The sequence below is a fragment of the Nestor notabilis genome, unplaced genomic scaffold (genome assembly GCF_000696875.1).
Source record: "Nestor notabilis isolate BGI_N333 unplaced genomic scaffold, ASM69687v1 scaffold34878, whole genome shotgun sequence".
Lineage (NCBI taxonomy): Eukaryota > Metazoa > Chordata > Aves > Psittaciformes > Psittacidae > Nestor > Nestor notabilis.
The window spans coordinates 1,278-21,292 of NW_009941171.1; the positions used below are offsets into that span (position 1 = coordinate 1,278).

At 36.8% G+C, this 20,015-nt stretch overlaps 1 protein-coding gene across 1 annotated transcript; it reads right to left on the reverse strand.

Moving 5' to 3' along the window:
• Positions 1-1,244: 1,244 nt before the first annotated feature.
• On the reverse strand, positions 1,245-14,757 carry LOC104410541 (patatin-like phospholipase domain-containing protein 2; the record flags this gene model as incomplete). The annotated part of the gene is made up of 8 exons (XM_010020737.1): positions 1,245-1,613; positions 4,803-4,919; positions 6,111-6,243; positions 7,206-7,421; positions 9,548-9,608; positions 10,711-10,920; positions 13,700-13,765; positions 14,509-14,757. Coding segments are annotated over 8 exons (1,344 nt in total), but the record flags the coding sequence as incomplete, so codon positions are not given.
• Between the last annotated feature and the right edge of the window lie 5,258 nt (positions 14,758-20,015).

Sequence of the window (20,015 nt, forward strand, 5' to 3'; positions counted from 1 at the left end):
TCATTTTAAACCCATCCTTCTACTTGAAAGAAATCATCCATGGTAACAAAACATGGAGAGTGGTTCAACTTACCAGTTATTTACTTGTCCTGATGTATTCATACACTAATACGTTGTCTTTATTAAAAGCATGCACTTTTAGTAGTGCACTTTCATAGTGCAAAGTGTTTAAAATGCTCTTCAACTACAGATTTGGCTGACTTTCAACTCATTATCTGATGCCTTTGCACAGCTCCCTGAATACTGATACTTCCACCAAGTCTTACACATTTGCTTCCTCTAACAATTGGTCTTGGAAAACTTCCACTGGGCTATCATGCCTCACTGAGACAGAAGGGACCCCTTTTTTCTTCCTTCCCTTAGCAAGAGAAAAGTAAAAGAAGGGAAGAAAAAAATCAAGTCGGAGAGGGGAAAAAAAAATAAATAAAATTGAGAATGATTGGGCAGCAATTAGAGGTAATAAGACCTAAACATCATTCACTGTTTGCTATAAGCTGATTTTTTTGTTAACATCTTCTGTGAAGTTTAACACCACCTCAGATTACTGTTTGCTACTAAGCAGAGTCACTGTTTTACCTACTTTTCAATACTTAGTCAAGTATTAAGCTCTTAAGTTCAAAAAAACCAAACAAACAAACAAAACATCACTGAAACTGTACCTGTTTACACTTCAGGGGAATGCATCCCATTTCCTATGGCTTTTTCCCTTGAAGTATTTGAAGAGAGGAAGAACCATAGAGGAGAAGTAATGTGAACTATGGAATACATACAGTAACCTAGAATATTACTGTTCCTACAGTATCTCATGCAGACAATTCTTCAGTGAACACAACAGTATGTTTAAACATAAGGCAAATGGACACTGGAGGCCACTAAAAAGCTCTTTTGTGTATTTCCCTTTATGAAGTAAAAGTCCAATTTTATTTAAGTGCTATAAAATTAATCTTAACACATAATATTAAGAATTACATTTTTAAAAAGCTTTTTTTCTTGATACCTGTTTGTCTAAATCTGTTTACAGAATTTAGATTTTTATGCTGAAAGTAGATTAAAAAAAATTATTTCCAGAGAAACACTGTTTACTACATGTCTTACTAAAGTTGATTGAGCTGGTGCTTTGACAGAACTGTAGTCTGTTACTCAGTATAGCAGCCACTGTTTTTATAATCCTTAAACAGTAGAAAGCCCAAGGCAAATTTGTCAGGAAGCTGTAAACAAATTTTCCAAGACTTATTGGCAATAATCAAAGTGATCTTTAATCCTTTAGGAAATAAATCTCTGCCAAATTGGAATTTTGGAAACTGTGGAAGCTACTTCCAAATTAATACTCTGGAGCAGTTTGGAAACTTGACTCTGAGGAAGAATCAAAATCTACTTCCAACCCAGACTCATCAGGATTTGGGAGAAAATTAGGATAGGAGTTTATGTCTGAATGCTCCTGTACATTAGGAGAAGCATTTTTCACAGCTGAGTGCATGAAGCATGAAGATTCCCGGAGCCAGGTTTCAAGGTCTGCAGAAGAGCGAGGCATTTTCAGGTGGCAGTATGAAGAATGAAACTGCATAGTAGATGGAACAGTTTGACATTTTCTTAGTGATGCATATTTGTCTTTCCTGTTTAAAAAAGAAAAAAAAGAAAAAAAGATTGTTAGTGTTTCAATTACTGTTTCTATTACTGTTCAGATGTCTTATAGGGAATCTTCATGTAAGGAAGAAGGCTAGAGGAAAACAGTTAATTTTAAATGCAATTTAATGAGTTAGAGTATAGGACAACAGCAAAAGGATCTTGAACCCACCATAGGGGCACTCTGCCATTATGTGTTGTCCTTAGAAGTAGATATAAAATACTTACATTAAAAGTCACACTGTTCTGATGAGCTCAGAAGGGTAGACCCAGTTTGTATGTTACCTCTTAGTCCTGATCTCCTCCCTCCCAGCTATCTACTTGGAATATTTGCCCATTTACCAATCTCAGCACTAACTGAAAATTAACAAGAATAGTCTCAACATTTACAAGTTGAGAAGCAAACACAGTTGTTCAACTTCTCAAGTGCCATCTCTGCATTCTACTTTACAACCAGCCAATTATCACCTACAGGGAACAGAATTTTTCTACACTCTAAACCAGTACCTGAATCACCAGGTTAGTCTTTTCAATTTGAGAAACAAGAAACTGAAGTTGTCACTGAGAACAAACCAGGTTTTTCTCTAAAGTTCTCTGTAATAACCTGCAACACCTCCTCTCATGCATGAAAAACCCCCAACTTGCAAAATACACTTCAACACCAGTTTCCATACCTGAAGTTGAGGTGCACTAGAAGATACCATCCACCTGGTTAAGTTTCCTAAAAGGATTTTCAAACCATAAACAGCTCAAATTTTCATGAGATTTAAGTTAGATTCCAAAACAGAAGCTAGATCTGATGACAAGGAGAAGAACTTAAAAACAAAGTTGTGCAGGGGTTACTTTCTTAAAAAGCAGCAGTAAGTTCTTGGTGGATGCTGAAATAAAGTACAACCCCACGAAGAGCCCACCTGTAGAATACAGTGTAGGATTCTACAGACAGAGTCTTGGGACCTATCTACCTGAAGAGTGAATCCTTAAATGAAGGCTTCAGAAAACTTAGAAGTTTGAGAGTGCAAACAGTTCAGTGGGAGCTGATCCCCTTTGAGGATACCATAAAAGCACATAGGAAAAGCCACGACCACCATGTTCTGTTTAATGTCAAGAGCTTCTCTTTCCACAAGAGAAACAATGTTCCTGGTTAATCATGACTCAATGACCAAATAACCCCTTTGAGAAGTCAGATCTGACAGTCTTGTGATATTGTGCCTTCCAAATGCCTGTTTCAGATGTAGAGCCTCACAGTTGGTAAGACTGGAATATGAGCATCATCAAGAAGCTGTTAAATAAGGGTAAAAGCAGGAAGATGACTATACACATATTGTGGAAAGGAATCAGAAATATAATTGAGAAAGAAAAAAGAAGACACTGGATTACATATGGTATCAAGTAACTGAAGAGATGACAGTCAGGTGATAGCAAATAAATACTAAGAACTAAATTCTTGCTGAGAGAGATGGCCTCAAAAGCTAACTAGTGTTACACAAGAAAAAGCTTTAACGGATTTCAGAAAGGGTGAAGAGAGGCTATTTGTACATAGGAATTAAATGCTTCCAAACTCTGGATAAAACTGAGTATTGTAAAAAGAAAATACCTTTATAACCTAACATGAAAGCCACCATCTAATACTTCCAAAGGGGGAAGGAAACCCAAGCTTCATCCTCATTAAGTCTTCCATTAAGGAAGAGCCCTTAACAGTAAGTTTGACTACTGTGTACTACTAAGGGATGGAGCATATCAATTGGATCTATCACAATGCCCATCCAGAACCTGGCAAAGCTTTTTATAAGGAAGTAGGATCAAGCAGTTCTCAGACATACCAATCCCGCATTTCTGACAGTTCACTGTATAGCACTGCCAGAGCTAGAAAGAGCATCTTTGATCTTCCTCCTTATTTAACTTGTTTGCTCAAATCAGGAAAACAAAAGCTCAAGAACTTCTAGCTCAAATAAAAGTGTATTTTTCATTTTAATTTAAAAACATGCTGTATATAGAACATGGCAATGCTTTAATTGAAATAACTGCTGCAGTTGAGCCTCCAGTGCTACAGCTGTCTCTTGAAAGCCTTTATGAAGAATTTAAGAATTATGTTCAACCCTAACAGTTTTTCAGGCTAATTTCTCTTCCCCTTCTACCTCCTACCTACCAACTGCAGGCATTGAGGCAATCATCAGAAAAATTACAGTAAGGTAGATAGGACCTACTCTGTAAATTCTTTCTCAGACCAAATCTTAGGAGACTTTTAAGACAAATAAGCATTTGGACCTCAAAGAGAATTTATGTTTCTCTGCTTGCTCTACAGAGCACTGCTCTGACACAGCTGTGTAACTCTGTTCCAGCAACAAGTCTGTTTATAGCACGAAAATCTAAGCTGAGTATCTGACATATTCATTCCGTGAAAGTTTGCAGAGCTCCTTAGGCAAATGCTACACTCCCCATGAAAAAGCAAAACTGCAATGGTATTCTTAGATTCATACTGAAGTGAGTTGACACTGATTCCTTCATTCACATAGTGTTAAAGTTTAACAGAAGTAAAAAGTCTAAAAGGCTAAATCTCAGACCAGCCTGGCAAGAGAAGCATAATGAATCCACTAACAACCAGGTTCAAATGAAGGTTTCTCTTCCACGGAAATAGATTCCTTAAAATTTTCTGTGTGTCTTATTTTAACTCTTCCCAACTATCTTACAAGACTGTCCTTCATATTAATCTACTTTTTAACTTACAACCTCTCCTGTCCAAACTCCTAAGAATGTAGTCTTTCTCCCAACATTTTCCAGTTCCTGCATGCTACAGCTGACTTAGAACGTCTTGAGCCACCTTTTCTTCTTCTTTTCTTCTTGATTGCTTCAGGTACTGTGAAGCAGAGAAGAAATAAGGTCTCTGTTCTCAGTCCAATGCCTGCTCTATAACCCATCTCTATCCCCAAAAACCATAAGCCTACCAATAGGCAGCAGCTCTTCATCTACAGTATGTAGCAGTCAGTCATCAGTTATAAAGAAGCACCAGAAAAATATACTTTAGAAACAATGCTAAGGATGAGAAGCAGCAAGAACTGTTCTGTGTTACCTTTGAGAAAATTATTAAACCCTGCTTTAAGAGAGAAACTTGCTGAAGCTCTGACAAAAGAGAAAGCATATATAAAAATGCATCGTTTGCACACAGGAGCACTCCACTTTACCTGGATATACAGAACAGCTTGCTTTTAGCCTGGGAATAGACTGTACCAGCAATCTGGCAAAGCTGTTCTTGCATCCATCGAATATCAGCAGGCATGTCAGGAAACCAGTTTACTAACCTACAATCAAAACCAAAATACAGTTGTTTTGTAAGCGGATCTAATTCACACTGTATTGTTACGTACATCCTCAAGAAACCACACCACAGCTTTCATTCTCCCTAAATTAATCCCCCTGCAAGGTCTCCAAGTCTTCCCAGCCTCCCTTAATTCACACCTAGCTCACTCATCTCTTCTCTACAAGCTAAGAAAAAGAGCGGCACAGACCCTTGCATCTCTGATCTGTTGAGTGGCTGACCAGTATATGTGCATTCCACACCCTGTGACCAACAATTAGGAAGCCTTCAAAATCCTCCTGTCTCTGAGACCTCTTTCTCTGCAGTGGGAATTTTCTGGTCAGTTTAAAATTAGGTGGATGAGGAAGAAACAACAACAAAAAAAAAAAAGTATAGAAAAAAAGAAGAAAAAAAAAAGCACAATGGAAGAGCAAATAGAAGGCAGAAACAGAACTTCCTCATGAAGCTCTTAACTGAAGCTAGTTACGCCAGAGGGGACAAGGGAGAAAACCCACATAAACATGCTGTTGAAACTTGCTTCCTCTCATCCACCACAAAATGAAGAAGTGCCACATTAAAATAAAATATTTCACTGGACTTCTATGTGGCTCCATTTACATTTGTTTTTTCTAGTTTTTTCTAAAGATAGTAAGGACATCATCCACTGTTAAGGACTGGCATTCTCTTTAGCAAGCACAAAGCTTAGGATTCATGGTGCGTTCGTTTACCATAATTTCTCATTTATGAGAATCAAAAGACTTACAAAATTAAGTCTGTTTGAAGAGCACAACTTTCAGTCAACCTAAACAAACCTGGCAAGAAAATTTATATGGTGAGTAAACACTGAATTTAACCCCTGACTTCAGAAAGAAGCTGAAGCACATGAACTATCTGTATAGAGTTTAAATACCACTGCAGAATATAGTAACAGTAACACAGATTGTGCTGCTGGGAAACACAAATAAGGGTGCTTCTTTTGAACTATTAACAAGACAACCACTGGTAAGGAGAGTAACTTGCTTATTTATCTAGCCTTAGACTATACAGACTTTCTGAGGATGCATCATACAGGTAGAAATAACAGTCTTCAGACAGATACCACTTGAATTCTAGAGTACCAGAATGCCTACAACACTGAATAGTCTTTCAATAAGTAAATTCTCAAAAGTATAATAATTCTAAAATGATTCCTTACCGTAAAGCAACAGAGTAAGCTGACTCCACTGGTAGTGTATAGGGTAGCATCAGATAGGATATCACTCGCATAGGGAAGAGTTTAGAGAACTGAGCGTAGAATCCATTCTGTTCTTTACAAGCTTCCTGCAGTGCTTAATAATAATTATTTTTGAAAAAGGTGTTAGACTATTTGAAAACAGTTTAAATAATTCTAAGTTCAGCAATCTTCAGGCAACATTATCAAGTGTTATTGAACAGGGCCCAAACAGAAAAAGGAAGAATTAATCTCAAGGCACTCTTACCATAAACCTTCTCTATGCTATTTTAAAATGTGAGAAACACAGACTCATACCACAGGAACAAAAGGCATTACCCAGAACTTCGATACAGTAAGTCTAAGAATTAATTTATAGTAAGCGGATGTAAGAGGATGTAAAGTTCACCTCTCCAAAAATACTTATGTATTTTAGATAGCATTCTTGTCTTATTAGAGTCCCAATAACTCTAAGGACTTTGTTTAAATCCCAGAGTTGTGCATATTCCAGTTGTTACACACAGTTGTAAGAAATTCACTTCAACTTTTGTTTTCCTATGTCACTAGGATGACAAATTTCAGATCTTGTAAAAATACCAATCAGCATCCACAAAAAAATGCAGGAGAAAGTTATAGATCAAAGAAATATCAGAAGTGGTTTTGGTCTATTAACAGCTTATTAAAATGGCAGGAAAAACAGAGAACTGGAAATCTACAGAAGTCTGTTTTAAAAATGAGATGGGGACAACTAGTATTTGGATTTGAGGTTCAACTTTGGTGTGAAATACACACTTACAAAAATACTGTGCACATACGAAGTTTATTCAAAACCAAATGAGAATTTAATTCACAACTCTGCAGAGCTGAAAGTAGCTCCTTTTTCCTCCTTCAATCTAAATCAAAATGTACATGTTCACATTTAATAAATACATAAAGAACTCTTTTTTTTTGATCGAGCTAGTCTAATATCACAGGCGATTATAAGACTAAAGCATCTTATGCAAATTATAAGAGAAAGCAGGCAAAAAATAAATCAAAATTTGTCATTCATAGTTGCAGGAAACACTTTCAAGCATGCACCTTTACGAAGTCTAGGAGGTAGACTTTCAAATATACTCTTCTCCAAAGGCCATGGACTTTGCTTTAGTTGGTCATTAAGTACTTCCATTTTCAAAGTTTCTACTCCATTATTTTCTGCCAGTATTTTTTTCTTCATATGGTCAATGTGTTGTGCAGCCTCATGAGGATTTCTTTTTGGGAAGGACAAGTGGATATAAATTGAGTCGTTCAGAATACCTGAAAGAATCAAAAGCTTCCACTTAGGCTTGATCTTCAGGTCTTCAGAGTACCTGTACAGTACCTGCCATCTGTGTATCTGTACAAAGGCCTAACCTGAGGGAATATAATCTACCCAACATCAAATACACCTGCTGTTATAATCCCACAAATGTTCGATCACACTGATGAATATTCTTTTGCAGGTTTAGGTCTTACTTTAAAACAGGTTCTAAAGAAAAGGAGAAAATGGACAATTAACTGGAAGTGCACTGGAAATACAGAGTCCTTTATCAAAGTTGTTTTCCAGCAAGAAAGCAAATGGTTTAAAAGGAGAGGAGAAAAACTGATTTAATATTTATTTGAAGGAAAACACCCAAAACACATTAGACATTTGGGAAATTTGACATGGCATGTATCACCCAAGTACTTCAAGGCATTGCTACAACAGGGTGGAGAAAGAAACTGAGTAGGGTACAAGATGTATCTAAAGTACAGATCTAAATCAACACTGGATGCCTTGCAAAACTGGTGCCAGTTAGGAAATAGGACAGGTAATTACCTTAGAAACAAGCACTAAATAATGAGCACAAATGAAAAATACAAGAAGGGTATTTATCTTCAGTTTCCAGAAAATCATTATGAAGTTATTTAGACATAAAGACTACGAAATTTTAGTAAGATGCATACCTACATACAACAGAATCTGTATCCTACTTACAATTATGCCTAAAAAACAAATGTCAAAAGAACATACAGAGAATTTGGGAAAAAATAAAAAAGTTATCTGAAGTGCTACAGATGGGGGAAAAATTAACTCCTACAGTTGAAATAACAAGAAAGAAGATGTATAATGAATGAGTTTGAAAAGGTTATAGTTATCACTAACTAAGCTTGAAGCAAGGCAAACCTGCAGCAGAATAACAACAAAGGTGATCATAGGATCAGTAGTGTGAAAAGGAGGCCAGTAGTGCAATACACAGAGGACATGGGGGAGAGGACAGCTCCTCCTCCAAGGAGGAGCAGCAAGGAATATCAGATATTAGTGTCAGACGGAAACATGTGCGCAGGAAACTTATGGGTGCAGTACAGCAATGAAACCTATCTTAGCAGACAACCACAAATTATAGGCTCTTTGTATAGCTTGTGCTTTTAGTCACCTGGTAAAAGGTATAAAGCAGGACATTCTCATTAATATTTAATATTATTACTAGAAAAACCAAACTCTTCAGCAGAACTGTGACGTTCTTTAACAGTGAAAACTGTTCCAAGAGAACTTGAATATTTAATGCTTAGTTATAACGGAGTATAAACAGTAAGCACATCAATCTGACTGCATTACAATACTGCAGCTGATACTATCTGCAACAGTGCAAACATCACATTTACATTTCCATTCTTCAAAACTGACCTACTACCCATGTGCTTCTGCAGCCAAAGACTAGAGGCATTAGGCATATTTAACACACGGTTAACTTTGTGCCAATATCAAGTTCCTGCCTTTAACTTGTTTGTCTCAAAGTGTGCAGAGCATTAACGTATTAATATAAAATACATTACTAGAATTCTAGGAGTGGAGTAGAGCAACTTTCAATTCTTCTTCCTAGACTTACCTGTGTCCCAACAACTGTCGCATTACAAGTTGTCTTCTGAAGTCTTTCATGGTACAGACTAAGGGTTTGTCTGTGACTGAGTTTATACTGTTAGCCAGTTCTAGACTACAAGGCTTTACATGGAAATTCACTTAGCTGATAACAGACAGGAGGTTCTAAGATGATACAAGTTTCACAGGAGTGGGAAACAATAGCCTATTCCTATCCTTCATGACTAACACAGAAGAAACTAGTAAGACTTCCCTAGAATTGGAATTCTTCTGTAATTTCACTTAACAATACTTTAATATTCACTTCACACAAATTTGACAAAACCCCAGAAATTCAATTTCTGTGTGTCAGCACACCTTACCTCAGGTGAATAGTTACTACAACTATGACATTTCTACAAGAACTAAACTTGCCATGTTCCCTTCAAAAACCTCAAAGACCTGGCCCCTTCTTAGCTACACAAAACCCCCTCATCCTTTTACTTTTTGTTGTAAGCTCAGCTTAAGACCACATCATCAATAATAATCCACATGTGTAACATACCATTCTCTTTCAAGAATTTAAGAGCATCTGAATATCCTTGCTCACAGATTTCTCCTAGTACCTGCAAGTACAGGGTAAATGAGTCAGACAAATAAAAGGAGGTTAGATTTGAAATCAAGTTTGCAGAATGAAAAGCCACTTCCATTCACCCTCCATTCTTTTAAGAAAAAGTACATGAACATTGCTGTAATTCAACAGATCCAGGCTGATATATCTATGCGTGTCATAATGCATACAGGATCATGCATATGTGAACTTATTTTTCCGCTATTACAGATGCACTGAATTGTTCACCTGAAAGGACAGCATTCAGACAGTTTGCAATATTTCCTCTCCTTCTGTTTCATTGAGTAGCTTTTCAGCAGATGCAGTCAACAATGAAACAAGGTGGCTCAGAGTATGCCAATTCCCCTGCTTCCCTTCCAGTGCTTCCCACTTCCAAAGCTATAGCTGTGCAATTCTCCTGCTCAAACTCAGACTTAATCCCCCACATGAAAATATCTTTCACAAGATGCAACACCAGCTCACCTACACAGTACTCCTAGACAGAAGAAAATAAACATAAAAGAATTAAAACCTACCCAAGTTGAAATTAGTATTTTCCTCCAAGTGGTCAAAAGCCCTCAATTAAAAAAAAACAAAAACCAACAACAAACAAACATCTGTAGCAGTCAGGAACATTAACTCTCCTCTGCAGTATATCCCAATGCAATTCACAAGGTCTGCTTTCATTTTTTCAGCTTCCACAACAACAATTTCCCTCACCAGATCTGCAGTTAAAAGCACTTAGCCAAGTTTAATGGCAACTTGCCTATGTGAAGTATTGATTGAGAACTTCACAAAACCACAAAGCTTTAGAACTTCTAAGTTCTGAACCACCTGGTTAGCAGGTAAACATGAAAGGACTACAAACTAATAGTTACTAATTTACCAAGGTTGATATCATGATAGAAGCATGTGCTGAAAATCAATAGCAGAACATGCATTTTCAGTCTGAGTGAAACTAAAAATAAGGAGAACAAAGACAAAAAAAAATTAATAAGAAATATCACCAAAAAAGTTTATATGACTAAATGAAATGATAAGATTACTTCTGCTTTCTGCAAAAAAAAGGCTTTTATATGGAAAGATGTTTTAGTGACTACATGAAGGCAGTGACTTACCTTAGGTTCTGGTGGAAAGAGCGCTTGTGTTAAACGATAAAGGTTCCCCAAACTGAGCTGAATGCTGGTGTTGGTCACATTCATTTCATGGAAGTTGGCAGAATTCCCCTTTGGACAGATATCACACTCCCCAGCGAAAGGTGAAACTGTGATGGTATTTTTTGATTCATAGTGAGGTAAGTTGTCACTGATTCCTCCATCCACATAACGCTACAAAAATTAGCAGAAATAAGAAGTCTCAAAGGCTGAAAATTTCTAACTAGAGTATTTCCCATGCAAAAATTAAGTAGCATTTAAGACTGTAACAACACTGAGTAACCTGCTTTGTCCTCTAATGCATGTTTAAGAGAGAGCAAGTCCATTTTAAAGATCATAATCCTACAACAGATGCAGAGAAAAAGTTGTGCAGGTATCTCTTCTTCCTCACCGGAGAGCACCAAATGAAGAGCTAACAGGGTCGTACTTCAGAAAGAATACAAGTAAAATAATAGCTCTACGCTTCTAAGCTAAAGTTCTGTGACACTAATCCATTCACTTAGAAAAAGAGTAACTTAAAATTAACTCTCAGTCGAACTTGATATAAAAGCGTATTTGGACATAAAGAAACTGCACATAAAAACCACAAAATGCTTCAGAAACCTTGCCAACAGTCATGGATATCTATTCTGCTTTGAATGCAAGTTTAGAAGCTGTTCCAGGTTAAGCTTTTGACTCCTTCGTGTTGGATTGCCCACTTCTGTAGTTTCAGTGCCTCACTATCTCAGACATTTTAAGATCAAAAAACTGAAGATCTCTTTATTGGGGCAACTAATCTATAGTGCAGCAGATGCTGTGGCTGAACGCACCTCCTCCACTCGCTCAAAACATCCATGTTTCCAGTGGGGCCAAACAAGTCACAGCTAGTTTGGTCTGACAGCAGCAGAAGACCAACAACTTTGCTGGTTTAGTGGCTGCATTTTCCTTCTTCCTAACCACGCAACAGACATAATCCATAGGTCCTTGTAAAATGTAAATGTTAACAGAGTAGGTGATCTGAGCAGAAGCAACCTGGATTATCAGTTTCATCTGCCTTGAAACTCACTCCCCCACCATTCTGAGAAACAAATCAGGAATTAGGAAGATGACAACTCAGAGTAATTTACCCAACATACTCTTGTAGAGCAGCCCATTCCTGTCAGCTTTCCTGAACACTCTAGATCCACTAGCACACAGCCACTGACAGACTTCCTATAGGTGTGTAATACAGTCACTGAAGTACACGTACAATCACCAAGTCGTCTGTGGAAGTACCAAGCACATTACAACAGGCTTGTCAAAGGAGGAGCCACAGCACACAGCCTTCTCATGAAATTATTAAAAGATGGAAGTACACAACTGAGTCACTGTTCTAGAGAGATAAACTGTTTTAATTACTTGGAGTATCTGCCTCACTCTTCTCCCTAGTAATTTTGTAATCTAAAACCACTGCTGTGTTTGAAAGGGTTAAAAAAAAACCCAAAAAAACCCACACACCCAGAAGCTTCACAACTGGCACTTACATATACCTATTGAGAGTTATCCTTCTGTCTTTCTGTTTTAAAGTATACATGCCTGAAGCACCAAGCGAGTAAACAGCAAGATGCTACAAAGTTTACATACTTGACATTCTACTGTGTTTAAACCCTATAGAAATCATGGCAAATACATGCAACTACGGTTTTCTTACCAAGTTACATCCAAAATGCCTCCTAAGCATTAAAATCAGATCCAAATTGCAAATATCAAAAGGAAACAATGATTCCTTCCTTCCCTCAAAATAGGACCAAATAAAGCATCACTTGTATGTTTTTGTACTCTGAACTAAGCCTTTTAAAATAACATTGTTGTCTGGTGACAAGAACTGAATAGCCAGATTAGCCTGGATCCACCTAAACCTTGGATTCAGTCCAACGTCCTGTTTTCATAACACCTTTAATCTGGAAGAGTTTAAGGAGACATACAAGGTTTAGAAGTACAGATAAAAATCCCTATACAGCTCTAGTCACTTTTGCTTAAATTTCAGCATGAAGAAGAAAATACATTTATATCTATCCTTGACCTTTCAGCACTTCAAAATTGCCTTGAGAACAGTCTGTAATCTATCACTGTTGAAGATGTTTTGAGTTTTCTTTCCATATTCTTCCCTTCTCCTTGTGTAAGAAACACCAAAGTTGGAAGAAAAGCAAAAGCAAGTTAATACAACTCTGTAACACGTGTATGTCTGCTTCAGACATGTTAATCAGAATACCTACAACAAACTACACTAACTTTTCTGCAGTTGTTGTCCCTTTAATGAGGGATTTTAGAAAACCCAGTATAGCCCTGAAGTATTAAGAGGTTTTGTAACCAACAGTTCCTGTAATGTAATGTAATGGAACAGACTAACATGCTGTCACTTCACCTTTAAAAAGCAACCTTTCTTAGACTGAATACAAATGACAGAGACATTGAGAAGTTTTGTTTATAGCTAACTGAACTTTAATCCAGGTATAAAGGCAGATCTACCTACAGCAAGAACACAGGTACACAATAAACTATCTGTCATGATCTAACCACTATCCCAGCCACTGTCTTACAAGATTTTATTTTTTTGTAAGCAAACATACAAGTATAAGTGATCCTTCCTATAAATTTGTGCAGGTAAATAAGCATCACTTCCTTCAATAAATATTTATCCTTAAGTTAAATATTTGCTGCCTTAGAATATCCTCTTTTAATTACTGCATCAGTAAGCAACAAATTGATGGGGGCAGGAGGGGACAGCATGTGTATATGTGTGTGTGTGTGTGTGTTTGTTTTGCAGGAGTGTTTCCTTGCTTTTTTTGAAAAGTTGTAACACACAACTACAGCACTAGAAGCTATGATGAAGGAATTTATTTTACAGTAGGATAACAAAAAACCTCATATACATTGTCTCTTAATATTTTAGAATAGCTAGAACTACTTTTAAATATTAACAATAGAGACTTACCACACCTCTAAATGATGGTGGAATTAGGCCACAATAAATGGGGACAAAGGAACTACAGATTAAAGCCTGTAGGAAAATGAGAGCATATGAATTAAAACAGTAACTGTTCTATTACTGAAATTATCATTTATCTTTATCTCTTTAGATGTTCAGCAAAAACAACTGAGCAAGCAACCAAAAAAAATCCCCAGCAAGTACATTTGAATAAAAAGAAAAGGGGGAGGGGACAGAGGCTATTATCTTAAACAGGATGAGAGTATTCCAACATTTCTTTTTTAGAATGTAATCACACTCTGTCTAAAAAAAATGGTAAGACTCACTAAAAGACCGTCTCTGGAGATGCTGATCAGCAAGGCAAAGCTTGTGATCAATCACTCAAGCTATACATTATCCAAGTAATCAAAGTAACTAACTGGGGACACAATTATTAACATTCAGGAATCATATTAAGATAGCTTTGTAACTCATAGTAAGAATGTTAAATTGCCATTTTTGACTGTTTTTTGATTGCTGCTTTTTTAAGAATTACCTTAAAAAAAAAAAATCTTATTTGTGAAGGATGTATTTTCATTAGATACACTGCACTTCAAAGACATTCATCCTTTCTAAGATTGATCCCTTGTACCTACTCACTAAAACAGTTTGCAGATACATTGCCTGGGAAAACTAGTAAATTAATATAGTGTAATGAAACTTGAATTCACCTTTAATATACTGTCAAAGTTGTAATATCCTAAACTGTTTAAAATGGATGTTAAAATGATGTTAAAATTACAGAAAATTTTAGAAGCTGGCAAAGATAAACATACCTGGATAACTTCTTCTTTAGAGTTAAAGTTAGATATCAACGCATTTTTACCATCTGACACTCTGGTTAGTGAAATACACAGTCTGCCTGATGACAGCTGGTGAGTGTTTTCTGGAAGATTTCTCATCAGTCCATCTCTTATTATCTTTATCACATTAAAGGAAGGATGAAGAGGACCAAGATTTCGCTTTCTAGCTTCTTTGGCTAATGCCAGGACATCTGCACAAGCCTGAGCTGAAAATAAAATGTGCTTATTTAAGAACAGGAAGTATGTCAAAAAAACACAAAAAACCACACTTCAGTAAGAAAGCATGTCTAGAGCTCCAACTTCTCTCTCTGATTGCTAGCATGAAAATTCATGAACTTTTTGACAGATAAAGTAACTGTCCACAACTTTCTAACAGAGCTTAGAAGGAGTTTTCAGAATCAAAAATAGAGACACTTTAGACTTTTAAACAGAACTCCCGGTGAAGACCCAGCCACTAAGTTACTTAAAAGTAATATATATGTACACTATAGATGTAAAATACCCATATAAAATACTTCCATTAGGAATTATTCACTCATTAAATACATTCTTTAAGAAAAAGAACCAAAGATGAGTGATCTTCCACAAGCATGTATGCGTGGAACTATTCCATACACAACATCCATAAAAACCTACCAAATGTGATGCACAGATTTAAGGTCCACAGTATGTCTGCTGAAGAAGCAGAGCACCTGGGTTCATCACAGCTAGTAACACTTGTTGGACTTTAACCAAACTTAAGGTTTCAGAGCAGCATTTATCTTCATTTATATACAAACACAATAAAGGGAACATTAAATGTGAACTTATGGTAAGGAACATCAGCAGGAAAGATTTTAAAGCAGATTGTAAGGAATGTGGATGATATCTGTAACACCTCTGACAAAGGTCTCCAATTAAACAGGTGCATTTTTACCAATATGTAACAGACATAAAATTATTTTTTTCTCCAATTAAATCAGCATTTGGGAACTAATAATTTTAACAACCACACACTTAGTCATAGCAAGAACAACAGTTCATCCACCTGCAATGTTTTGTTTGAATTTTTAACACTATGTTTCTCCAGGGCATACCTTTAGGAAATTCCCTGATAAGGTTGTCAACTTGGTAGAGGAAAGGGGGTGGAGAGGAAGGTCAAAGTAACAGGTTATTAACCTGACTGATATGCTGCAAGGTCATCCCAAAATATCTTCAGAACTTGCGTTATTTTAACTTACATAGACTCCTTCTAGAATAGAGAGGATTCAACTTATCAAGTTGAATGCGAGCTCTGCACTGGAAACAATCCTGCTTAAACCTTTGAGTTTAGATCAATTAAAAAAAAAAACAAACAAAGTATCCTTTTACAGTGTTATTCCCACCACCTCAAATAGCAGCCCCTAAACCTTCGTCACTCTTAACACAGCAAACCAAGAGTAAACATTCAAAACAGAGTATCTCAAAAAAAAATCTGAGGTATCAGACACATTGCATTTTTACCACTACAAATTTTTTCATTCCACCCTTGCCTTGGGCCATGAATACACTGATACCAGTAGCCTGACCCCACCTCCTACCCCTGAAGACAGCAAACAACTTAGACACAGCTCACTATTCACAGTCAGATACATGCTTATGTTAGTAAACCACATTTTACATGCAATTGAGACAATGGCATAAGTCACATTCTGGCAAGTAAAGAAGGTATTTCCAAAAGCAGTTATATAGACAGTTTTATCAGTTCCAATTTTCATGCACTCAGATATAAATAACCAGGTTTTTTTTTTTTAATAAACTAATTTAGTAATGTTCAATCTTCTAAGCCAAAAAAAAAAAACAACAACAAACCAGACCAAGAGCACTGGGTGCATGGACACATGAGCAAATACACACGCTCTCACTTCTCCGACAGGTCTTGATCCTGTTTTTCTAGCTGGCATCCTGTCCAATTGAAGCTCAATCTATTACTTAAGTTTGAAGCACAGTAACATCTTCACTTATTTGCACTGGTTTTGCAGACAACAAAGTAAATCAGTGCCCTCTACTAGCCTTGTACTATGATTATTTACCTCTCACCATAAAAAATATCAGGAAATATCAGCTCACTTTACATACCCATGAAGGGCAGCAAAACTAATGCCCTCTAACATATTAAATCTGAACCCCTCTCATTTCAACTTCCTTTCAGAAAATAACTACCCATCAAAATCAAATTTGATTTCACAGTTTATCCATCTCTTCCACATACTAGAATTTCTGGATTTGAGGTAGTCTACATGGTGGTGGGGGGAAGCTGAAATCAACTTTACATATTTTGTTTATTGTAGCCTATTATTTAAAATACAGGAAGGGTTCTTAAGGGGGGGAAAAAAAAAAAAAAGAATACGCTGTGTTTACCCAAGAGTATGTGATATTAAAACACTGAAAATTTTAAAAGCTGATCATTATTGCTTTAAGTTTGTTGAATTATTCCGACTTAATTTTCCTTCTCCCTTCCTTCCTCAACAGGGCTAAAATAGATACCTCTTAGGCTGCTGTATTGCAAAATGGGATCTTCTCAGAAAGGGACAGAGGGCTAGAGCTCACAGACTGGGATTTTAGGTTTTGAAGCACAAGAGCACTAAAGAAATTAATGCTCCTATTAAATGCGAACTGTTTCTTGTTATCTTTCTACAGTTCCATTTTCAATGGTTAAATAATTGATAGTTCGTTTCCCACAGAGTAAAACCTGACGTCATATTTAGAGCCCCTCCCAAACCTGCTCTCTTTAGTGCCCCACTGGAATGAATGACCTCATCACCATGGAAATACCAGATCTCCACGACATCCATAGGCAAGATCCAACGAAAGGAGTGCACCTTAGTAATTCCAGTTTAGAATAGCCTGGAATGCACTTCATCCTCAAAAGAACAGTCACCTCTAAGCTCTCTCACCTCTCTACCTTCCCCCAAATTCAATAAAGGATACTTCTTCCTCAGTCTAGAAAAGCACACTTCCCCCATACCCCTCATTCAACGGCTGATGTTTACATTTATTCAAACTTGAAATTCTACAGACTCTCAATTTGCCTATCCAACAGGTAACATGAAGCAAAAAAAGATTAAATATGCACATCAATTTTACTCAAAAGCCCTGTTCATCTATACACATACATGCTCAGAGTTTTACGTGCACCAAGTGCACTAACTCAGGGCTGAGCCCAGTCAAGTCTTGAACAACTCCAAGGATGGAAATCCCACAACCTCTAAGGGCACCTGTTCCAGTATTTTACCACTCTTAGGGTAATTTTCTTTTCCTTATACTTAATTAGAATTTGCCATGCTCCTGCTTGTGTCCTCTGCCTCTCATCCTTCCATTACTTATCTCAGAGTAGAGTCTGGCTCTGTCTTCCCACAGTGAAATGCAACTGCGAAAACAGATCCCAAACTATTCTACGATTCTATGACTTATAACCACAACTGCAAAAAATAAATACTGCATATTAAAGTGCATCAATGTAAGGGAGGCATACAATACAAACCAATTATTACACCACATAGTGTTTCTTTAGGGCTTCTTTACAATCCTCTGATTTCACATGAACTCTCAAAAGAAAAAAAAAAAAGCTGAAAAGATGTACAATTAACATGGGAATATTTTCTTAGTTTGATGAATTTACAACAATTCACAGATTTCAGCTATTCTATTAGAGAAAAGCAAAAAACTCAGTTGGCATATGAGAAGGGAAAGACAAAGGAATAATCTGAAGTCTGCAAGTCTCAGTTACTAAAATGCTAAAAATTTTAAAAGCTATTAATAACACATACTTTCAAGTAAACAATTTGCATTTTTTGTGCTTAAGAGCACTTCAAATATTTAAAGCGCCTTCCTTCTTATATCATTTACAATGCTTTACGACTTAAAATTGGATATGTTCGAAAAATAGTTATTGTGGCTAAGTAAGATTTGTCTTAAAAGTTGGTATTAGGCTCATAATGACTCCAGTGTGTTATGTTAGGACATTACAACAAGCAAATGGAAAAGGTCAAGTAGCACAAGTTTATTGCTAAAGTTTGATGAAATTAAGCACATGCAATAGAGATCAGTGGCTAAACAGCAAGGACAAGCTTTTCACAGCATTGTCTTCTCACACATACCAACAAGCTCTGTTTGTTTTAGTCAGTGAATTGTTCCCTCAGAAATATAAAAGCAAAACCCAAACCCTCCCCAAATTCAAAATAAGTACTGATTGTTTTCTTCTTCCATCTGTAAGTAAGATGAAATGTGAATTTACAAAATCTTGCTAGTTCTATAACTGCTAAGAGTACCATTATCAAAACTGGTCAGTCTTGAGTAATGAACCAGACAAGCTTTTATTCAGTGGATTTCTTTGGTTAAAAAGTAAAAGTTTTCAGATTTCCAGAAATGCCATCTACTTTACAACTGCTTTCCAGTTACTATCCTGAACACCTCGGTATTTTACTTGTATCAAGCTTGCTTTAGTGTCTAGCATGTCTAATTCACCAGATAAATGTACATTTAGGTTCTCATGAACCCTAAGTAGGTAAAAGCAAGGCATACATTTCCTACTTCTACAAAATAAGCGCTTATTTCACAAGAGGGACTGTACTTAGCTGCAAATTAACATCTTTGATCCTGTATAAATTCAAAACCAGATTAACTCTATTACTTAAATCACAGTTAAAATCTGTGATTTTAACCAATCCACTGTTTCTAATCATATACCTAAGTGACCTATGCAATACACACTGCGCATGGATTAAAAAGGAAAAGCGTGTTAAAGCTAACCTAAGCCCTGACCTTAACTCTCTTAGCCTTACCTCAAGAAAGGAGAAGCTTTAAGAAGCAGCAAGTTAAAGCTAACTAAAACTTCACATGCAAAGGTAACTACAGAAGAGATGCATTATTTCCCAATAAAGTGTAAGCATTTAGTTTCAAACTGATGGTAGGGTTAGTCCATTTGCTTTGAAGGTTGCTAAGATCCAGCCACTTCCTAAGAGTTTTTAATTCCTCCACTTTGCACAAAGGTAAGAGCAGTTGTCATCAACCCCGGTATGTACAACTCCACATACAACTTAGCGAAGCCAAGAGGCACAGGAACTCCCTAGAGGGACACAGAGGTGTCCTGGTACCCGGGGTAGTAAACTCAACCATTTGACTATGTAAGTGTTGAAATCAGCTGAGGCACTGTCAAGACTATTTCTTAAGCCCGGGAGATTGCAAAATATCCACTCTCGGTGAAGACACACAAACTTTACCACCTGCCGCTTCTCCTGCCCTCAAGGAAACTCATGATTTATGAGTATTTTATACAGATGTAAGACGTGCACGGGATGAGATGTAAGGGAACAGACGAAAAGAAAACACAGCCCAGCACATACAGGGCCAGATAACCGGTTCAGATTTAATGTTAAAGGTTTCAGGTTCCTCTCTGGGGGCAGAAAACAAAAGAAGAAAAGAGAAACTTGAAAGGAAACGTAGGGAAGCCCCACCGACCC